General features: G+C 48.3%; 2 protein-coding genes and 1 long non-coding RNA gene across 5 annotated transcripts; 2 read left to right on the top strand and 1 right to left on the bottom strand.

Annotated features, from left to right (window-relative positions):
* Positions 1–1,402: 1,402 nt before the first annotated feature.
* On the bottom strand, positions 1,403–4,836 carry ANKRD34A (ankyrin repeat domain 34A). 2 transcript variants are annotated; one of them, XM_043576066.1, is made up of 3 exons: positions 4,438–4,836; positions 4,273–4,336; positions 1,403–3,895 (listed from the first exon to the last, which is right to left on the bottom strand). In XM_043576066.1, the coding sequence occupies exon 3, from the start codon at positions 3,777–3,779 to the stop codon at positions 2,247–2,249; it is 1,533 nt and encodes a 510-aa protein (XP_043432001.1). In that variant the 5' UTR covers positions 3,780–3,895; positions 4,273–4,336; positions 4,438–4,836; the 3' UTR covers positions 1,403–2,246. The 2 variants fall into 2 exon arrangements, with proteins under 2 accessions (XP_043432001.1, XP_043432000.1); XM_043576065.1 differs by lacking the exon at positions 4,273–4,336.
* Positions 2,793–4,947, top strand: LOC122481071. Its single transcript, XR_006296743.1, has 3 exons — positions 2,793–2,895; positions 3,382–3,593; positions 4,836–4,947. It is a non-coding gene; the product is annotated as an uncharacterized LOC122481071 (long non-coding RNA).
* Positions 4,948–6,615: 1,668 nt separating this feature from the next.
* POLR3GL (RNA polymerase III subunit GL) lies at positions 6,616–16,130 on the top strand. 2 transcript variants are annotated; one of them, XM_043576071.1, is made up of 8 exons: positions 6,616–6,778; positions 12,978–13,145; positions 13,466–13,595; positions 14,303–14,371; positions 14,715–14,771; positions 15,009–15,082; positions 15,214–15,327; positions 15,634–16,130. In XM_043576071.1, exons 2-8 carry the CDS (start codon positions 13,020–13,022, stop codon positions 15,718–15,720), a joined length of 657 nt encoding a protein of 218 aa, XP_043432006.1. In that variant the 5' UTR covers positions 6,616–6,778; positions 12,978–13,019; the 3' UTR covers positions 15,721–16,130. The 2 variants fall into 2 exon arrangements, with proteins under 2 accessions (XP_043432006.1, XP_043432007.1); XM_043576072.1 differs by lacking the exon at positions 14,303–14,371.
* The last annotated feature ends 6,409 nt before the right edge of the window (positions 16,131–22,539 follow it).

The raw sequence follows: 22,539 nt of genomic DNA on the forward strand, positions 1-22,539 counted from the left end.
GAATCAGCAGAGACTGGGCGGGAGCTGGAGGGCTCCACTCCGCCATAGGCAAATTAGGGAGGAGGGCGGAGGTTCTGAGCAACCAATTGCAAAGAGACAAAGCGATACTCTTTTTAAGGGAGAAGCGTATCCTGGGCGCTTCGTTGGGAGTCCTGTGGGGAGTCCTGGAAAGCAAGTCAGACCCCGGGGGCGAGGCTTGGGTGCGGGGAAGGCCCGGATGCCAGGCTGAGGAGAATTGTATGTAGACAGAGTGAGAGGATTCTTAAGGATCATTTGTCCAACGATTTCATTTCATAGATGTAGATGAGGAAACAAGACTCAGGAGTTACTCCCCACTTCTATCTTTCCAAGATCACATGCAACGGGTTGGGGAGCTAAAACAAGGAAGGACATTTAATGAGCACTTACTCTACGTCAGACACCATGCAATGTACTTTAAGTGCAGTGTCTTACTTAATCACAATGACTAACTAGAGTTTATTATTTTACAGATAAGGCAACGGACACTCAGAGAGGCTAGATACATTGCCCAAAATTAAAGCTAGGAGATGGCAAAGAGGGATTCAAACATCGGTCTTATGATTCCCAATACTTTGATCTTTTAGTTATACCACACATTGTTAGGTAATTTTCTGACTTCACCTATTCTAAGTTGGGAGAAACAGTAAGGAAGAGTGGAATGGGCCGCTCCCTTAACCTCCCATTAGAGCGAGGAAGAACTGGAAGATATGCAGAAATCAGAAAACCGAGAAGTCTAAGGGGACAGATTAAGACAATTACCCTTGTTCATGACCTGTCAGGCTGGGTTCCTCTGATTACTCTTACACACACACACACACACACACACACACACACACACACACACACTACACATCCTTTGTCAGTAGACCATCTTGCCATTTTTACCTAGGTGAAGCTATACTTGTCTCCATCCACCCCCCTGCAGTGGCTCAGGATGGGGAAATGAAAGTCAGAAGTAGAAAAAAAAAAATGGATGAAACGCACCGGTGAGATGAAAATTAGACCCCCAAGGAATAACTGGGAATAGTCACAAAATAAGAAGCTTGAAAGAGGGGCAGTTAATCTACTGGGATATATGTGTTGATGGTGGAGGGAAGTACTTTTTGTAGGATATACTTTTTGCAGAAATCTTAAGTTAAAGAATTTGAAGATGGACATAGGGGAGACTGGGCAAGTGAAAGTCTGCCAAACGCCTTAAAACCTTCAGGACATGGGACACTATTTCTTCTGCAACCACAGTTGGTCTGTTGGTCTCCTGCAAAGAAGGTGGCTGTAACCTCTAAGTATCCCCTAGATCATTATAGATATGCTTAGCATCACCCTCCATCCCTGTTCCTCATTCCCCACATCCCACACCCTCAGGCAGAAGTGACAAAACAGAGACTTCTGAACACATTTATTTGATATGTCAAGTGGAGAGAGGAGTGATTTAGGGCTACTCCCCACTTCTACCTGTGGGGGTGTTCATAAGCTCAGACGGACAGATTGCATCGTAGAGCCCATGACCCACTCCCTGGGAAAATGAGACAACCTGTTGATTGGTTAGGGGAGCTAGATGGGAATAAAAGGCAGGAAGTTGAGAAGTAAAGCTGAGAGCAAGAAGGGCAGCAGCAGAACTGAGGCTGGGGATTGCTGCAGGAAACCCCTAAGGAAAGTGAAGAAGATATCCTGAAAAGTGGTTAGGGCTGGAAGCAGGGTGTGAAAGGAGCCAGGCCTGGAGAGAGAAGCAAGACCTACACAAGGGAGTGGGATATTCAGGAAGAGGGCAGAGTGTGCAAAGTCATGAACGAGCTGTGTTGCAGGGCATACATGGAAAGCAGGGGACTGCTTCTGCAGGAGGGCAAACAGATTGGATACTACCCATAAGTAGGGGTTCCCTACTGCTTCTGAACAAATGCAGGTGAGTTTGGGACCCACTTGGGGCCCTAGCACAAGTGGCCCTGTGTGTGCCATTCCTATGGATGGGTACACAAGTAATTCCCATATGCATGTGAAGTGACCAGCACATGAATGCATGTGTCTATATGCCCAGTAAATAGAGTACTTACCCTTCTCTGTGAATAAGAGTACTGTGCTTGTGGACACTTTCTTACCCATGTGTGCGTGCACCGTGCCCGTGAGCACATGCAAGAGACCCCCATGTCCGTGGTGTGTGTGTGAGCTGGTTCTCCCACCTGTCCCATCAAGGTCCTGATCCCCACCCTCCTTGACTCCTCTCACTCGTCTCAGCGCCCTGGCTCCCCTGGCCCGCCTAGACTCTGGAAGCCCCCTAGCAGGCGGATCTGCTCAGTCTGCATCGAGTGGCGCCTCACCAACTTGCGCTTGGTCCTAGGAGAGCCTGGCGCCCCCGCCTGGGGAGGGGCGGGCAGCGAAGGCGCCCGACCTCCGGGTTGGGGGCGAATGTCGGGGATGGGAGGGTGGGGGCTGACGTTGAGCGGAGGCAGGAAACCAGGCCGCGTTTGCGCGATGTGGTCCAGGAGCAACGTCCCCGAGCCCCTCCGCTCCAGCAGCCCGGGACTCCGCCTCCGGCCGCTCAGGGGAGAGACGGCCCCAGGCAGACTCTCCTGGGACTGGCGCGGCGAGGGCGCCGAGCCGGCTGGAGGGAGGGTCAGCGGGGAGGCGCTGTATCGGCGGCGCTCCAGGGACAAGCGGCTGCACTCCGGCGAGTCGGGGCAAATATTCCCGGGAGTATCGAGCTCCACCGGCTCCATGCGGCTCAGTTTCTGCCTCAGCCCCGCAGGGGGACCGGACTCCTGAGCTTCTGGCGCAGTGTTTCGGCGAGAGAGAGGACCCCCACCCGTCACTTTCTCCGCCCACGGAGGCGGGTCCTCCGGGCCTTCAGTGCTGTGACGTCTGGAAAGACGGGGTCGACCGGTCAGGGTCAGGCCGTTGAATTCGGCGGTCAGGCGCTCGATCCCCGGCCTCCCTTCCGCGGGCGGGACAGGTTGAGGAGGGGCCACTAGGCCCCAGGGCTCGGAGTTGAGCCTTTTGAGTGGTTTTGGAGGGTGACGGGGTGGTTTGGGGAGCGGCTCAGAAGGGGAGGGGTCATCGAGGGGTTTAGGAAGAGGGAATTCGAATACGTCCCGCTTCTCCTCTTCTTCCTGAGCGCGAGGGGACAGCAACCCCCGTCCTCCTCCTCCTCCTCCTCCTCCTCCTCCTCCTCCACCTCCTCCTCCTCCTCCTGCAGCCTGCAGTTGGATTTCCGAAGGCGAAGTGCAGACCCCCGGGCTAGGAGGAGCGGGAGCCGGGTCCTCCACCCCCGGGGACGGTGGGGAATTGAGATACTGCCGTGTCTTCTTGGTTCCCGAGGGAGAGGTGTCGGTGGTGATGATGATGACCTCCGTGCCCTTGGCCTTACAGGCGTCCAGCAGCGTGGCAAGGGTCTCACGGTCCCCGCGGTCCAGGGCGTGGACAAGCGCCGAGGCGCCCGCGTGATCTCGCACTGAGGGGTCTGCACCGTGGGCAAGGAGCAGCGAAGCCACGGCGGCGCCCCCACCCCCGGCGCAAGCGTGCATGAGCGCGGTGCGCCCCAGGCGGTCTGCGATGTTGGGGTCAGCGCCTTGCTCCAGGAGGTAGCGTACCATGCGTGCCTTGTTCTGGGGGTCGTCGTAACGGGCCCGACAGGCCGCCATTAGCGCAGTCTCACCCTGGGCATCACCCTCATTCACGTAGGCGCCTCCCTCCAGAAGCAAACGGGCCAAGCGTAGCTTACCCTGACCCACGGCCCGAAGAAGAGCGTGGCCCTCGGTGTGCAGCATAGCTGCGGCTGGGGCGAAAGCACCAATGAAGCCGGGACGGGGGCCCGCCGAGGGTGTCTAGGGGCGTGGGGGTGGTGGCTGGCGGAAGCCTGAGGGCTCAGTGGCGAAGCCAATCCCTGCGAGAAAGAGAGATCTTATTAACGGATTCAGGCAGGGAAACTGAGGCACCGGTGGAAAGATACGGCGTGGGGAGATCTCTACGGCACGGCACACAGTCCTTCCTCTAACTCATGCCTTTGAGCCGCCCCCTCCCCCCAGCGCATGCCTGAGGAGGTGGGAAGGGTGCACCCGCATTGAAGGACGAGCGCGCGTGCAAATGCGTACGTGCACGCGCAGGGATACCGCACCCCCACCCTCACCCCACGGCTTATCAGACCTTTCCAGCATCCCCCTTTTCTTATCCGCACTTGGAATACCCCTTCCTAGGATGCTGAACGCCGCCCACCCACACACATGCACCCATACATTCACACACATAATTCCCATTCCTAACCTCTTTTAGGTTGCCACAGCCCCAAAAATTGAGTGGGGGGAGGGAAGCAGCTTGCATTTGGGACCTAAAACGGGTGGGGGGAGAATTGGGGGTTTCTTTTGCCCCTGCTATGTTCCCCATCACTCCTTGCTCTTTCCCTCCCAGGCTGTGAGCCCAAATAGATACCTGAATGTCCGCAGGATCTCCAAGAGGCCAGGACTGAGGCCAGGGCCCTGGGGCAGCCGGGGTGGCGGAACCGGGTTCCCGGGGGCCCACATGGCGTGGGGAGGGGCACCTGGATTCCCTTGGTGTCAGTATCTGCGCCCCGGCACCGGATCCTGGTCCCTCCTCCCGGTGCGCCCCGGGCACGGCGCCGGCTCGGGAGGAGAGAAGCTGGGGGGGGGGGGGGGGGGCGGAGCTCTGCCTTGCTATTTATAGCCTGGTCTCTGCGGGTGGGGGCGTCGGGCACCAAACCGTTCCCCCACCCATGCACACAAAAATCCTCAAAACCTAGAGGCTCCAATCCTGACTTCTCTTGCTGAGCCGACCTCCCCTCAGCCCCAACAAACCTAAATGTTCCTCAGGAGACTCCTCCGCGATCCAGACTGGGACCATCCCAATTCTTCCTTGAGCAGAGCCCCATTTTCCGCGTTTGATGTGTTTATGCGCGCCTGTACGCCCGATCTGACCTGCTACCCACAGGACATGGCACATTGTGCAGAGAGGTGGAGAGAGGCGATTGGAATCCACAGCCGGAGTCCATACTGCACAGAGAGAAGCAAGAGATCTGGTTGCCTCCTTGTAGTTTACATGTGAGGGGGAGCTGGAGCCAGACAGCGGTACATCCTCACTCCACCTCCTCCTAAACGGAACACACAGCACAGATAAACTTGAACCTCAGTTCCCTGGTACAGACCTCAGATAAGTGGGAGGAGAGTGGATGAATATACGGGGTCATTTTTAGGTACACTAGGGGGCATTCCCAGATGCCTTCCTCCCCACATTCTTGGAGGGGGAGAGGGAAAGAGAAAAGGGGAAGAGAGAAGAGCGACCCTTGTAACACATCCTTTCTCACTGCATCTCTTTACAATCAATCTTTCTTAGACTGTCATTATTTTTCCATCTTGCCTGAAGGTCTCTGTCCAATGGCTCCTGATGTCTTCTCTCTGCCTATCTGTCACAATTGTAACCCGTCTCTCTCTGCTGTCTGTCTCTGCCTCTCCTTGCCACCTGCCCTGTCTCCATGGTTACCATAGCTTCCATCTGCATATTTTAGGAATGAGTTTGTGTCCAGCTGGAAGGCATCAGGGAAGTGGAAGATGAGGGGAAAAAAATCCCAAGGACTTGGAAAACTCACCTGAGATCATTCATACTGGCGGCCACCAGACACAAGATACTAAAAATAATGTTCCTGGAGAAGGAGGAAGAGAAATATTGCTGGGAAGCTACCCATTTTTATTAGCCACCATTTACGGGACGCCAACTATGTGCCAGGTACTTCACATACATTATTTCCAATCTTCACAACAATGCTATAAGGTAGGAATCTCCTTTTTATCTCCTTGTTATAGGTGAAGAAACTGATACCTAAGTTAAGCAAGTTCTTCAAAACCTCACAGCTCTGTTTCTGTCCTATTCCAAAGACGGGGCACTTCCCACTGGATCTACAGCCTCCCAAGTCAAGAGGCTTCACTCCCAGGCCCATTTTCTCTGACATCTGGGATAGTCTTCTTGACTAACTCCTAGATTTTATGTCCACTCTGAATTCCTTCCCTGTGTGTGTGTGTGTGTGTGTGTGTGTGTGTGTGTGTATGTGAATGAAAATAGGGCTCCTCTCCGCCTCCCTCCCACCAACCATGCCCCCCTTCAGCAAGGGCTAGGAGGAGCTGGAAGGCAATAGAAAATGTAGGAAACACTGGGCTCCTTCCCTGCCTCCCCAACTCTGGTTCTCTAATTCCTAATCCTTCCTTCCCCAAACTTTCCGCTCATCTTCTCACAGACATGGCAGCAACCCACAGGGGGAAAAAAATAATAGAAAATAAGTATTCAGTGGTGGTGCTGGAGGGAAGCCCTGTAGGACTGGAGAGAAGGCAGGAGTGATGGAGGGGAGGCCGAGCTGTGAAGCCCCAGTCACAAAAAGAGCGATCCCTAAGGAACAACCCTTTCATTTCTCTGTGGGAGCTTTCTCAACAGTGTCCCTCGGTGAGTTCTAAGCGTGAACTCTCGCTAGCCAGGAGCTCCGCCATCTGAGATGAGGTCGGAAATAATCAAGCCCTGGTTGATTCTGCAACCCTCTCTCCGCGCCACGGCGGGCTTCCCAAGCCTGGGTTCTGGCTGACTCTCCCCCTCCTTCCTTCTCCTCGGCTTCAAGTGGGCGGATCTCCCTCCTGGTCTTCTCCTAGATTGGCCGGGAGAATTGACCAATGGGAAGCCCTGGGAGGCGGAGCTAGGGCGCCAGAAGCTAGAGGAAGACCTGCAAATTTCAAGTTGGCTGCGACGTGGGCTCCGCGTGGGGGAGGGGCAGCAGGTAAGGCTCCGTCCCGGTAGCGCTGACCTGGTTCTGTCCCACACCTCCCGAACTAGTTCGCCAGGGCCACGCTGCGAGATAGATAGACAACGCATTCGGGCAGCCTGTTGGATCAGCCCCCTCTGGTTTCCTACTCTTCTTTCCCTTTCTCTTCAGGGCTCCCATTGCTGTACCGATTATACAGAGAACTGCAGTTTTCTTTCGTGCATAGGGGAGACAGATTAAAGCACAAAGTGAGAAAGATTCACTCTTGTATCTCTGACTTTTTGTTACGGCATCAGCTTCCCCCGAATATTTTATCATTATTCCCTTGTCTAAGAGTCTGACAAACTCCTGTTATCTATTAAGAATCAGCTGAAATATTGTCTCCTACCTGTAGCTTTCTTGGACCACCTCTTCTTCCTTTTTTTTTTTTTTTCCTTCGTAATTAATTGTTCCCCAGTCTGAAGGTAACGTTTTATGCGTACCTCTATTAGAGCACTTAGTGTGTGGTCTCTAATATTCTCTGTTCTTCTGAGAATATAAGGTTTTGTAGGCAGGTTCTTGTACTCAATACAAAGTGCCCAATAAAGGTTACTTGAATGGAAGTGATTGAGAAGGCCGACTTTAAACTCCTAGCATAATTAGGGAACAATTAATAAAAGATGAAATAAAATACAATACAGTATCTAATTAAGATCTCTTAAATTAGTGGTTTGTAATGCAATTGCTCCCACAGTCCAGAGAAAGGAGAAAGCTAGGAGGACTGGGATGGTGAAGGGAGGCTTGATGAATCACCAGGTCTCAAGTTTGGAAGAGCCCTCAGAAATCATGTATTCATCCATCTATCCATTCATTCATTCATTCAAAAAATATTTATTGAGCATCTACTATATGCCAGACACAATGCTAGACAATGGGGATCATAGTGAATCCTCTACTTTAGACATGCGTCCTTCCTCTGATAAACCATATTTAGTAAATTGTTACCCATCTTCTACTTAAACATCACTCGTAAGAAGACTCCCTAGCTCACTTTGCAGGTCATCCCATTTTTGGATATTTGTTCTTCAGTTAATATCCAACAAATATTCTAAACAAATATGTAGCTCAACGAAATGCCTTCCTCACCTCCATTGTAAAAGAAGGAGCACTGTCCTGGTGGTAGCATTCTTAAAAATAAAGAAAAACCATCCCCTTTGGTTTCTTTCTTTCTTTTTTTTTAATGTTTACTTATTTTTGAGAGAGACAGAGAGAAAGACAGAGTACGAGCAGAGAGGGACAGAGAGAGCAGGAGACACAGAATCTGAAGCAGGCTCCAGGCTCTGACCTGTCAGCACAGAGCCTGACATGGGGCTCAAACTCACGGACTGTGAGATCATGACCTGAGCCAAAGTCAGTCCCTTAACTGACTGAGCCACCCAGGTACCTTCCCTTTGGTTTCTGATTTAAAAAGTAATATACATTTATTCTAAAAAAATTGGAAACACATAAAGGTGTAGATTAAAATGTCTATTATTTCATGACCATGATCTAGGGATAACCGTTATTATTATATTATTATTATTATTATTATTATCAATTTCTTTTTTTTTAAATTTTTTTTTCAACGTTTATTTATTTTTGGGACAGAGAGAGACAGAGCATGAACGGGGGAGGGGCAGAGAGAGAGGGAGACACAGAATTGGAAACAGGCTCCAGGCTCCGAGCCATCAGCCCAGAGCCCGACGCGGGGCTCGAACTCTCAGACCGCGAGATCGTGACCTGGCTGAAGTCGGACGCTTAACCGACTGCGCCACCCAGGCGCCCCTATCAATTTCGTTTCTGCACGTATACATGTGTGTGTTACATAAATCAGGCTATACCACAAATATAATTTTTATCCCGTTTCCCTCCACTGTACATAGTGAACATTTTTTTTGCCTTTAAGTATTATTTGAAGTCATTTTTCTTTCTACATGATAGCCTAAAATGGATATTTGATTTTTTTTTTTTAACCATTCATTTTTTTTTGTTGAGCCATTTAGGTTATTTCAGAAGTTTTGCTACCATGGATAGCTCTTTGATGACCAGACATGTTTACATGTCTGACTATATATATGATGACATCTTTAAGGGTACATTTTTTAAAGTAGGATTACTGGATTAAGGATATGAACATTTAAAAGGCTGTTGCTCCCCTGAAATACTGTGTATAAAGACAATCCTTCCAATGAGGTATGAGAGTGTCCCATCTCAAAAAAACTGTGGCAACCTGATTATTCTTTAAGTGTTTGTCAATTTGGTAGGTGAAGAATGGTTTTGTCGATCATTATTTTATCAATTGCCTATTCATGTCCTTTGCACATTTATTCTATTGGTATGATTTTTTTCATTTGCATGTCCATGAGTTCTTATATAACAAGAGTATTAACTCCTTGTTTTATTTATCAGAAATATGGGAAACCCCAAATATTAGAGTGCCCTAGGCCTCAATCTCTGGATCTCTTCTTTTCTCTGCTCACATCCACTCCTTTAGGGATCCCACCCAGTCTCATGGCTTGAAATATTTGTATACTGACAACTCCACCAATTTAAACTCCATTGGTATAGCAGTTTTTGTTTGTTTTGCTCACTGCTATGTCCCTAGCACTTGGAACAGTGCTTGGCGTATAACAAGCACTCAGTAGATATTTTTTGAATGAATTAAGATGGTATTATTATTATTATTATTCCCATTTTACAGATGAGGAAACAGGTTTAGAGATATTAAATAAATTGCTGTAGGTTGTATAACTAGGAAATGGCAGAACTAGAATTCAAATCCATGTTCTTAACCACTACACGTACTGCCTTTCTTAAATTTGATGTCATGGTTTTTCTGTATTTTGTTGAAATCTGCTTCTTAGTAACTTCTACCACAATACAGTTAGGCATAAATGGGAATGAGTGTCATGTATATGAGATGTTGTTGTTTGGGGGAAGGAGAGTGCACAGGTGAACTCTAGGGAGGGTTGACGATAAGAAAAAGCAATTTGGGACCAGATTATGGAAGACCCTAAATATCCTCAAGAATTTAGATTCAATCACAATCTTTTTTTTTTAATTTTTTTTTCAACGTTTATTTATTTTTGGGACAGAGAGAGACAGAGCATGAATGGGGGAGGGGCAGAGAGAGAGGGAGACACAGAATCGGAAACAGGCTCCAGGCTCTGAGCCAGGCTCCGAGCCATCAGCCCAGAGCCATCAGCCCAGAGCCATCAGCCCAGAGCCATCAGCCCAGAGCCATCAGCCCAGAGCCTGACGCGGGGCTCGAACTCCCGGACCGGGAGATCGTGACCTGGCTGAAGTCGGACGCTTAACCGACTGCGCCACCCAGGCGCCCCGATTCAGTCACAATCTTAAAGAGAAGAAACTCATGGTAGATTCCTGACCTGAGGGGGTTGAGATGGATGGTTCAGTTTCCCAACCAACCACCAGTTTATTGCCTCAATTAAATAAAGGTTTTTCTTTTTTTTTTTCTCTCTCTCTCTCTTTTTTTTTTACCCCACATCCTTGGAGGCCACTTGGTTATATGTGGAAATGGAATTCAATGTGTCTAACCTCAAAGCTCACAGCTTTTTCTTGACTCCTTACTGCTTTGCAATCAAAACAGCTCCCGTCCCCACTGCCAGAACTGGGTCTGTCAAGTGGAATTATACCTAAACCAGCTGGTTAGTGTCCTTTCCCCTGAAAGGGCCTAAAGACATGCTTACAAATTCTTACTTCTTCTCTAGTGTCCATGAGACATCCTTTCTCTCCTAATAAGTCCTTTCAATCAGATCACAATTTAACCTATTAGCTACTTCTTATTTTTTCCTCACATTTTCTGTTGGACCTAAAACTTTCCAAATTCCTCAGACACACATTTTTTCACCCTCTCCTTCCTGCTACATATTGTTAATCTCACCTACTACTCTGTTGGTATATTTAAAAAATTTTTAATGATTATTTTTCTCTTATTACAAAAGAAATACCTTTCAGTATAGAAAACAAACATTAAGATACACATAACCCCTCAAAAAGCAAACACCCATCACCTCAAATTAACCAATATTAATTTTGAGTGTATAACCTTCAAAAACAACTTTTTTTTCATCATACATGAAGTATGTATGTGTGTGTTTGACAAAATAGATTTCTTTATACACATTTCTAAATCTTTTTTTCACCAGCTAATCTTTTGTTGAGTGCATTTTGTTGAACTATATATTTCTTGTTTAGAGTGTTTTTTGGATATTAATTGAAGAACAAATATTATTAATTGAAGACTTGCAAAGTGAGCCAGGGATTCCTCTTACTAAAGATGTTTAAATAGAAACTAGATAACAATTTACTAAATATGGTTTATCAGAGGAAGGATACATGTCTAGAGTAGAAGATTCACTATGATCCCCATTGTCCAGCATTGTGTCTGGCATATAGTAAATGCTCAATAAAAATTTGTTGAATGAATGAATACATGATTTCTGAGGGCTCTTCCTAACTTGAGATCTTGTGATTCATCAAGCCTCCCCTCATTATCCCAGTCCCCCTAGATTTCTCCCCTATCCCATCATATTAAGGGCACATACTAGCAGTGTAATTTAATATTGTTGATGTTGAACTTGGTCACCTGACTGAAGTAGTGTTTGTCCACTTTATCCACTGTAGAGTTATACTGCTCTCCACCTTTCCAAAGCCGAATTGGACAAAATTCCCTATATATAGTCCACCCTTAAGGAGTGGGAAGTTCTACTCCCCCTCTTCAGGGTGGAATCTACATAATTTATTTGGAATTCTACACAAGAGGTTTGTCTTTTCTCCCCCATGTATTAACTTATTTAATCATTTCTTTCTATCAGTATGGACTCATGATATTTATTTTATACTTTGGGGTTATAACTTAATACTACTTTATTGCTCAAATTCTTCTTTGGCCATTGGGATCTCTTCCAGTAGACTCTTATGCTCCTTTGACATAGCCTGCCAATGTCTGTATGTTGTTGTTTCGAGTGCTTCTTTACTTTCTGGCACTAGAAGATGCTTCAGGCTCGCCTTGGGTATTTCCTGCCCCAGCCCTTAGAATCAGCCATTTCTCCAAGAAGCCCTGGGTCTTTTTTTGTTGGAAAATGGTCTTAGAAACCAAGATCTGGGTGCTCGGTGTGCTCTTTGTCACTGCGATATCATTTCTTACAAGTTTCATTTTCATTTGGTAACTTTACCCCCCATCCTACCTGCCTCTGACTGGTCCCTTAAGATTGATGACAACAGGCAGAGTTCTGCTACTTCTAGTAACAGAAGGAACTTTCGATTCATCAGAGTTTATCACTGTGGGGTGGGCTGCCTTGGGGGAGAACAGACACCCTCTCTTTAAGAAAATGCCACTGTGGGTGCCTGGGTGGCTCAGTCAGTTAAGCATCCGACTTCGGTTCGGGTGTCATGATCTCCCGGTTTGTGAGTTTGAGCCCCGCATCAGGCTCAGAACCTGGAGCCTGCTTCAGATTCTGTGTCTCCCTCTCTCTCTGTCCCTCCCCCACTTGCACTCTGTGTCTTGCTTTCAAAAATAAATAAACATTAAAAAAAAAGAAAGAAAGAAAATGCCACTGGAAGTGAAATGATTAACAACTTACAAAGTGGAGTACTGGGTTGGGAGGGCTTTTGGACTAGATACCTCTACTGGTCCTTCCAACTCTAAGATTCTAAGTGCTCCTAAGTGGTATTACAAAAAAATAAATTGATTGTAATGGCTCTCCCCACCACCACCTCCCACCACTGACCGTGAGACTGATGACTTATCCTTATCCCCCACAGTAGATGCTTAATACATGTTTTGCTGAAATTCACTGCATTGGATTGAATTGGGGCCTGGTTGGGTGTGGAAAGCCAGGGAGAGAAAGAATTCAAAGATTGGATGGCGATATGCAGACGGTGACAAATATCAAATTACCTTAGGGATGGAGGGAAGTTTTATCCAGAGGTCTAATCACTTTCCCTTTTGTGCTGGAGTTACACTACTTTGCAGTTATCTGTCCTGTTGGGACTATGTCTCATCCGTGTCTGTATTTCCAGAAATACGCTGCCTGGTACAATGCCTTTCCTATTAACATTTGTTGAATTACACTGGTTTTTGGGGGCCCTAGGGGAAAAGACTGAGTGTCTTGCACCTCCCTGGCTTCCTATCATTCTACCATACTTTTCTCTTTGTTTTTGTCTTTATCAGGTTTTTCTCACTGGATCTCTGAATACCCAGGCCCCCTCCACCATGGCCAGTCGGGGTGGGGGCCGGGGTCGTGGCCGGGGCCAGCTGACCTTCAACATGGAGGCTGTGGGCATTGGGAAGGGGGATGCTCTTCCCCCACCCACCCTGCAGCCTTCTCCACTCTTCCCTGTGAGTATCTGCCCCCCTTCCTGAGACTCCCGTGTGCCCCTGGCTGACTATATATAATCCAGGATTCCTTGTGGGCCATCATAAAACTCATCTTGCCCCTTTCTGTCTCTATGCTTCCAACTCACATGGGATGTTTCCCAGGCAAGGTAGTTTCTCATACTCTCAGCTCCCCAGCTTTCAAAATACTGTATTGTTCCCCACATTTTTCTTGGCCCTCTGTTCAGTGGGAGCATTGGATTGAACTAGGGGGGAGAGAGACCCTTCTAGATTTGTTCTCTAGTGTTTTTTCCCTGAACTGACCACTGCCCCTGCTTCCTTAGCCCTTGGAGTTCCGTCCAGTGCCTCTGCCCTCAGGAGAGGAAGGGGAGTATGTTCTGGCACTGAAGCAGGAGCTACGAGGGGCCATGAGGCAGCTCCCCTACTTCATCCGGCCAGCTGTCCCCAAGAGAGGTCAGTTGGAATGCTAGCATCGTGTTCTGAGTGCCTTTCATGAGCAGTGCCCTGTACACAGCACTCTGCGGGCCAGAGAGCCCAGAAGCAGCACAGGAAGCTCGCTGTCTAACTGGGGAGATCATAACAATTACCCCTGCATTTGAAATGCATTATCCGTGGTTTGTTCTGAGTCTCACACACAGGTCTCTGAGAAGCCCTCCTAAGCTTAACAGGATTACAAAGAGGTCAGGGAGACCAGGAGGGACTGGAGAAGGGGAGTCACTGGGAGGCTTGGGATACTGGATATTTACCAACAGGTGTGGAAGTGCAGTGTTGGAGTATATTGACAAACAGTGCTTTCTGATTAAAGCCTTAGGAGCTGAAGCTCAGAGGCATGAAAGGCCTGCCTGGTAGCCCCATTAACAAGGAGTAAAGGGAAGACTGAAACCCTAGTCTCTTGCTCTCTAGTGTACTTCCACCATATCACACTACCTCTCAATATAGCCATGCCTTTGGGTTAAGGGAGATAACAAAACATTGTAATTTGGGGTGGCAAAGGGACAACATAGATGAGTGTTGAAGGTCCTTGTTAAAGCTGATCCCCTGGGCTCTGAGCTTGGGGAACAGACAGTGCCTGAGTATTGAGAGGGCTGGGTCCTCAGAAACAACCCTGTTCTAGGGCTCTGAAAGGATAAAACTTTGACCCTTGGCCTCTGACCCCTCAGATGTGGAGCGTTACTCAGACAAATATCAGATGTCAGGGCCGATTGACAATGCCATCGATTGGAACCCTGGTAGGTGATGGGCCCTTTCGTTGCCTGCCCTTTCTTAAAATCCTTGAGATGCCATAAGCCACCAGCCCATCCACCTTTCTCTGTCCCCTCCTCCCCTCTATACAGTATTTACACACTGGAGCCCTAGATGTCCTCCCAAACACTCTCAGACTCTACCTTGAAACCTATCAAATAGCCCCCGTTTCCCTGGAGGCACCCAAGCCACAGTTTTGTTCCAAGTAACTTTGACCCAATCCCTTCCTTCCTCACCATTATCCTGACTCTTACTTCTCCTTTAAAACTGGTTATTCACAGGAGACCCCAGGCAGGGTCTTACTGACTTTTATGTTCCCACTGTTCCCAGATTGGCGACGTTTACCCCGTGAGTTAAAGATCCGAGTGCGGAAGCTACAAAAGGAACGTGAGTATATCTGGGAAAAGGAGGCAGAAGAGAGATTTCCTTCATCAGCTGGAGGGCCAAGGCTGTTGGTGGTCTTGCCTGCCGTCCCAGTTCCTGCCCATTCCACCCAGTATGGTAGCTGGGTGCCATGTGGCCACATGAGGGCAGCAGAGTGACATGGTCTCTGCAAGAGGGTGGGGTGGACCGCTACCAAGGAAGTTTGCTCTCAGATGATTCACCTTTTGATTCCCTGACCAGGGACCACCATCCTAATCCCCAAGAGGCCCCCCAAGAACACAGAAGATAAGGAAGAAACAATACAGAAACTGGAGGTGAGGAGGAAATGTGCATAGAGAGCACCTGGGTCCCAGCCCCATTCCCTGTCCTTTGGCCCATCTGTGCCTCATTCTTTCCCTTCTCTGAGCTGAGTCCGAGTTTCTCCTTCTGTTCATCTTTGCATCAGACCCTGGAGAAGAAGGAGGAGGAAGTGACTTCAGAGGAAGATGAAGAGAAAGAAGAAGAAGAAGAGAAGGAAGAGGAAGAAGAAGAGGAGTACGACGAAGAAGAACATGAAGAGGTGAGAGGGCTCTCCTTCCACCCTCAGTTCCCCTCTCTTTCTCATAAGCTCTGGGAGTCTCAATTCCATCCACCAGGGTTGTTCTCCTCCAGAGGGTTGGAGAGCCAAAGGAGATGTCCCCCCGGAGGAGAGCGCCCTCCACTTCATGTGCCCCCAGGCTCTTCTCAAGAGCAAGTGGCAGCCCCAAGGGACTTCCCAGGCCTGGAATGGTTTAAGGGTGGGAGGAGGGGGGCGGCTGCTGATACACTGGGAGGAAGGAGAATGCTGAAAACGTGCCTACTTTGATTTCTTTTTGTTCTGTTTCAGGAAACTGATTACATCATGTCATATTTTGACAATGGAGAGGACTTTGGGGGTGACAGTGATGACAATATGGATGAGGCTATATACTGAAGAAGGACCCTGAACAATATCTCACACCTTCACATCGTTCTTGATTGAAGATACAGAAGTAACTGTCGCTATTACTTGGTTTTGTGGACAAGCGAATCATTTGCTTAGAGTCCAGATAAACTGGCCCTGGAGATAGGAATGGAGAATGATGACAGATAGTTCTCTTTTCCACCCTTCCCCTCCTTCTACCCTTGTGTCACCTCTGATAGCTTGGGGGGAAAGGGCAAAGGACCAATGTCTTAATTGTACGAAAGAAGGAAGGGTCAAAGAAGAACTGGGCTTTTAGAGCTGAGACAGCTGTACACGTGCCACTCCCCGCACTTTTTTGTAGTGGAAGATAATTGGGGGTGTATGCAGTTAGGAGGAGTAAGGCCAGTTTTATATTTTTAAATAAAATGTTTTTAGCTGTCTGTCTGTCTGTCTGTCTGTCCAGGGTGAGGCCTGATGGGAGAAGCCTGGCGAAAAGAAGGGAATGGCCTAGTGGGGGCATTTTTCCCTTGCCTGTCAGAGTCCAGTGTGACACACTGGCATTGCAGCCTTCCTGTCCTTTACCCCTTCCGTCCCACTCCCGTGGCGGGACACATACTCCCAATCTAGCCCTGCCAAGGAACATTCAAGAACTCATCTATGAGGCTGTGCGGAGTGAGTAGTAGAGAAGAACGGCCCACGCCCTGTAAGACCAGCCGGCTTCTGAGCCTCTGGTCCTCAGGCCACAGGACATGATCGTCTCTTGTCACGTGTGTTCAACAGGGACACAGGCCCTCTCTTTCCCACACTTGACCTTGATCTCGTCCTTGTTTACAAGGAAAGATTACAGCTATTTTTGTGAGAGAGAGTCGAGAAAGCCAGGTGCAGGGAGGGAGTGGGGAGGAGGTGCTGATTCCTCCGCAGCACACACCTTCTTCCAGACCCGAGGGATCCCACTTTGAAAGATGTGTCTGTGCAGACGGAGCCACTATTCTCCACTTCCTGAAGCTGCTTTGTGGCTGAGTTGCAGTATCTCTTTTGGTTCTTCCTTTGTGGAAGGTAGTTAGTCTTTCTCACTCCCTTCTTGGGGTGGAGGGGGTAGGCGGTATTGCTTTACAGGAAGTAAGGAGGGTGGGGTGGAGGGGAGTGACTTAGGGACACTCACAGCTCAGCTCTGAGAGATGCTTCCTCACCCACTCGGCTCTCCCTGGGGTGAGGTCACTTCCCTAGGCTCTGATTGGCTTCTTAGGAAGCCCTCAGTGAGCTGATTGGTTCCAGCCAGTTGGTCCATGCAACAGTCACGGGCGAGCTGCGTGTCCAGAATAGGAACTGAATAAGGAGGCAGGCACAGATAGCTGGGATGCTGTCATAGCGACCCTACTAAACATTTGAAAGTCATAAGGAGGGGATGTGGGAAAGCCTTCAAGAAATTGTCCAACCATATCCAGTCAGGCCGACTGAATTCCATACAGCATCAAGTGATAGAGACTGGCAATCTCATGTAAGGCATTTCTTACCCCCATTGTAAAAACTAAGCAGGAACTGTGAATCTATTGAGGGAAACCACCTTGAAAGTCAGGCTGGGGTGCCGTAATAGGTGTTAAGGTAGAGGCAGCCAAGAGAACAGAAAAGGAAACAGGAATTGAAAGAGAACATTCCACAGTTATTGAGCAATTTGTGGTGATTGTTGTGTTTCTTTTTCTAGCTCTCCAAGGTGCTGGGTGAGTGGAATGTGTGGGGGAGGGGCCAGGGGACCTGTCACTGGGGTTTCCCATAGTCACACTTTAGCCTGTGATTGTTGGTGGGGAGAAATCAGCAACAAACAAACAAAAAAGACACTGAAAAATCTCCTTTACTCTCCTGCCCCTGCAGCCGCCCCACCACATATACCAGTCCTACCTGATCAGCTATATCTGTGTCTATGTTGGGGGCACAGCCATGCCCTGAAATCCCGCCTAATGCCAGCTTAGGACCCTGAAAGAGTCTAGACAAAAGACAGTAGAGGAGGATTGGAGCGCACTCCTGCCCCCACCTCTATGTACAATACATTTTTTCCCATTTCCCAGGAGAAAGGAGGACAAAGGTTGGAGTGACCACTGGGCTCAGTTGTACTGCCTCACAAACAAAGTCAGAAAGATCAGACCATTCTTGGATTCTTTCCTAGCTGGCATCCTGCCACTCCTGGCAGGTGACCTTGCTGAACAAATGAACAAAGCCAGAGACACGGGATCTAGCAGCTTCCCCAGATTCCAGAGCCGTTCCAGGCAGAATTTGACTGTTTCCATTGACCTCTCCCCTACTTTCCATACGGGCAGGCTGAGGCTGAAGCCTGAGGTCTAGTCACCAGTCAGGACTGCTCTTTCTCTGCAGGACCACCTGAGAAGCTAGAGATTGAGGCTCCGATTGCAAACATTTAGAGAGGGCCCACACAGTGCTTGCTCAGCGCTGTGCTGCCTGCCTGCCAGGGCCTGCTTATGTTGAACACATGGCTCCCCCCACACAGCCAGGCCTGTGCTGGCCCCAGGCAGAGTGGGTTCTCCGGCAAGAATCCTATCCTCCCCTACCCTATGTTCCATCCCTAGCTTCTGGTCCCCTCCCACCTTAGGCCGGAAGCTTAAGAGTTGAGTCTCCAAACTTCACAGGGACTCAGGTGGTTTGAGGGAGGGCTGGATGGGAAACCTGGATGCAATGTGTAGTTTAGAAGATGGGGGTGGAGACCCAAGGGAATTGGAAGATCAGCTGTCAGGGGGACAGGGCACCCATGGTTTGGCGAGGAAAAGACAATGACTTCCCTCAATTCATTTTTATTGCCATTTGAACTTTGAAAGCAAGGAAGGGTGGCCTGCAGGCGTAGGCTGGCTGAGAACTAAGTCCAGGGGATAGGCTGCCGACTCAACTGAGCAAAGCACTGGTTATGGTCATGTGTTTATGGAGTTACAGTTTATGGAATTTCACCACTCCACAGCCTTGTGCCCTTGGGAAAGTCATGACAAGCCTGCAAACCTCAGGTTCCTCATGCATGAGAGAGAATTCGGATTAGAGAGCCGCCAGGAATCTTTCAAGCTGGTGTTGACCCACCTGCACGAGTCCAAATGGTTTTGAGAACAAAGGTCAGGGCGTGTCCAGCTGTTGCTGAACTCATTCCATCCTCAGAATTCCCCCACCTATTTTCAGCCTGGGCAAGCTAAAGATACCTCAGGCATCCAGCCAGTCCTTTCCAAGAAACTGCCTCAGCCCCAGCGGTAGAAGCATCAGCAATTCTATCAACTATCGAGGGAGGTGACAACCCCTACAGCAGAGTTCAAGGTCACAATCTGCAAGCCAGGACTCAAATGAAGCCGTTCAACCGAGAAGTTTCTGACAGAGGAAGGGGCTGGTTGAGCAGGTCTTCATCTCCCGTCATATCATTATGTCTGGCTGGAGGAAAGAGAGGAGGAATGAGCTAGACAGGAATAGCTCAGTTAGCTAATCTGGCCAGACCAGTGGTGACCCCCTCTCCATTGAATTTTCTCCTACAGAGCCTATTTCCTCAAGGTCATTTGGGACCAGAAAGCCAAAAAATAAGAAGTTCTAGTTTCCTAGTATCACCTCAGAAAGATCTTTGCTTTACCCCCAACAGAACTTAATTTGGTATTTTGTATCCTAACGAGAAGGGATGTTTCCCCGGTCACCATAATGGGACTCAGTGGAAAGACAAAGCTCCAGTTTTAACTGCAGGACCTGAAAGGCCAAGTAAGGCCCAAGGCTTTTAAGACCTTTTGAAGGTCCAAGGATTCCTCAGACCCAGGCCTGACCAACACGGGGAGATACTATGCCTCCAAGACCTCCGAGTCTGGTACTATTCTCCATTCTCAAACACCTCCTCCTCCCTGGATCCCCAGCTCTAAGCTGGGCTTCCCCAAACTGGGACCCTACCTCTCTCTGAATCTTCCCCAACCTGTGACTCCATTTCCCCTGGTGTATAATGGTCAATAGAAAAATATCCAAATTCTGTCTTTGCCATTCTTTGTTACATTCAGGGCAGCATCGACAGTACTAGAATAGGAGGGAGATTAGTTAGACCTGTCTTTGCCTTGCTAAAACAGATGGGGGCGGGACAGGGCCGCCTGGGTGGCTCAGTTGGTTGAGCATCCGACTTCAACTCAGGTCATGAAGTCACACTTTGTGAGTTTGAGCCCCGCCTCAGGCTCTGTGCTGACAGCTCAGAGCCTGGAGCCTGCTTCACATTCTGTGTCTCCCTCTCTCTCTGCCCCTTCCCTGCTCATGCTCTGTCTCTCTCTGTCTCAAAAATAAAAAAACATTAAAAAAAAGTTTTTTTAAATAAACGTTTAAAAAATTAAAAAAGGTTTTAAAAAAATGATGGGGGGAACAAACTCACCTAAGTCAGGGACACGGATCTGGGGTATTTCCCATCATGGGGAGAGAACAGATGGAATCCCATTTGGATGGGTTTGAAAGACGCCCTGGTACTCACCCTCCTTCTGCTCAGCTATGGCAGCAGATGCAGCTATTCTGGAAAGGAGATTCCTTCATCTAAAGAGGTCAAGGTAACTCTTTTACTTCATTTTTCTGAGGCATGAGTGGTAAGAGGAAGTGAAACAAAGACGGGCTCAGTGGAAGAAAGGGCAAATGCTGACCAGCCCTTTTCTTAGCCCTCCGCTTCCTGGCCCCAAGCATCAATCCTGACCCCTAGACAGTCTTTCCTGCAGTCTTTCCTGTCTGACCATAGTTGGCTGCTCCTGGCCCCTCACCTCTCCCTTACTTGGCCTGGCTCCTGTTTTGAGACTTGCTCTTCACCCTGAGCCACCACTCTAACACCTGTCCAGAGATATCAGGGATGTCTACAAACTTCCCAGGAGCTGGACTGGGCCAGGTCAGGAGGTGTGACTTGGGGCCAGAAAGAGCTTATCACTCAGACTCATTGTCTTTGATATTCTTTTCCTCTTGTTGACTTCTCTCCATGTCTGTCTTTGCCTCATGTCTTTAGCATTGTGATGACCAACTTGGGTTACTTCTGGGTGATGTAGCGAGGAATATTGGAATTGCAGAATACGCACGGTACGTCTTCCAGAGGGTCCGTATTACTTTTAAGATTTGGTAGAGGAAGGTAAAATTATTGTTATGCTAAAACTGCACAAATATATGGGGCAGTATAAATCAAAATTTGCACTTTTTCAACATAAAATAGGTACTTTTTTTGGCCAACATTTTTGGCTTCCAACAGGCTCCTTTAGAGAGTTCCAGAAGCCCTGGGGAAAAGGGTTCATTCTCCCTAATTTTAGCGGTCCCTCAGAGGAAATATTTGAGAAGCTCTACGTAGAGCTAACAACTTTAAGCCCCAACACCAGTCCGGAGTCAGACAGGGACAAAGGAGTGAAGCAGGTGAGTGTAATACGATAGAGCGTGATGCTAACTGCAAACGAGAGCCTGCCTGGTCCCTTCAGTTCTAACAGGTTGATACCATGAAGGAATGTGGACTGGTTGTTACCAAATATAATTGCTTTTTTTTTTTAATTTATTTTTTAAATTTACATCCAAGTTACTTAGCATATAGTGCCACAGTGATTTCAGGAGTAGATTCCTTAATGCCCCCTACCCATTCAGCCCATCCCCCCTCCCAAAACCCCTCCAGGAACCCTCTGTTTGTTCTCCATATTTAAGAGTCTCTTATGCTTTGTCCCCCTCCCTGTTCTTACATTATTTTTGCTTCTCTTCCCTTATGTTCATCTGTTTTGTCTCTTAAAGTCCTTATATGAGTGAAGTCATATGATATTTGTCTTTCTCTGACTAATTTCGTTTAGCATACCCTCCAGTTCCATCCACGTTGTTGCAAATGGAAAAATTTCATTCTTTTTTATGTTTTATTTTTTATATTTGAGAGAGAGTGTGTGAGCAGGGGAGGGGCAGAGAGATGGAGGCAGAATCCAAAGCAGGCTCCAGGTTCCGAGCTGTCAGCACAGAGCCCAAACACGGCGCTCTAAGTCATGAGCAGTGAGATCATGACCTGAGCTGAAGTCGGACGCCCAACCAATTGAGCCACCCAGGTGCCCCAAGATTTCATTCTTTTTGATTGCCGAGTAATACTCCATTGTCTATATATACCACATCTTCTTTATCCATTTATAATGCTTTTTAAGAGAAGCCAGAACAGATTTTGGTAAAATCTGGTTAATTGTTTACCACCAATTCAAATTTTTAGGATGAAACTGTATAGGTTTCTAAATGGCTGCAGGCTGATTCCACCAGAGGCCCCCTGGTTTGCTGCTCCTGGCCTCAACCAATATTTCTTCTAATTTCCAAAGATATACAAGGTCATCTGGGTTTCCAGGATCTCAGATTCTGTTCCCAAGAGTTCAGGGCAGTGAGGTGTATGAGGCTGCAGGGAGTTTGCAGCTGTCCCGCAAGAGAGCTTGAAGACATAGGACTGAAGAGAAGCCTCTGGGTGTCCCTGGCAGGCTACTCCTTTCTCTAAGAAAAGCAAAGGAACCATTGGCCCCGGCCTGAGCATCCTTTCCTTGATCTACAGGGATATGGAGCTAAAAACATCTTGGGGTCGTGAACAGAAAGCCAAGTTTCCTCAGAGTTGGAAGGTAAGAGAAGGGTGAAAAAGCAGGAGTAGAGTGAAATGGGAGAAGAGGAGACAAAGGTGGACAGGTGAAGGGGGAAGTCAGAATTTAGACAGGTGAAGTGGAGAGGGTCTTCAGCCACAGAATCATATAAGGGAAGCACAGTTCTCACGCCCCTGAGCCCCCCACCTCCCTTCCCAGCAACTGAAATCCTTCCTCTGTCTATCTGTCCAGAAAGTTAAAAATATCCAAGCTAGGCACCCAGCCCAGGCAGGACATTTCCAAG

Source organism: Prionailurus bengalensis, chromosome C1, assembly GCF_016509475.1.
Source record: "Prionailurus bengalensis isolate Pbe53 chromosome C1, Fcat_Pben_1.1_paternal_pri, whole genome shotgun sequence".
NCBI classification, from domain to species: Eukaryota; Metazoa; Chordata; class Mammalia; order Carnivora; family Felidae; genus Prionailurus; species Prionailurus bengalensis.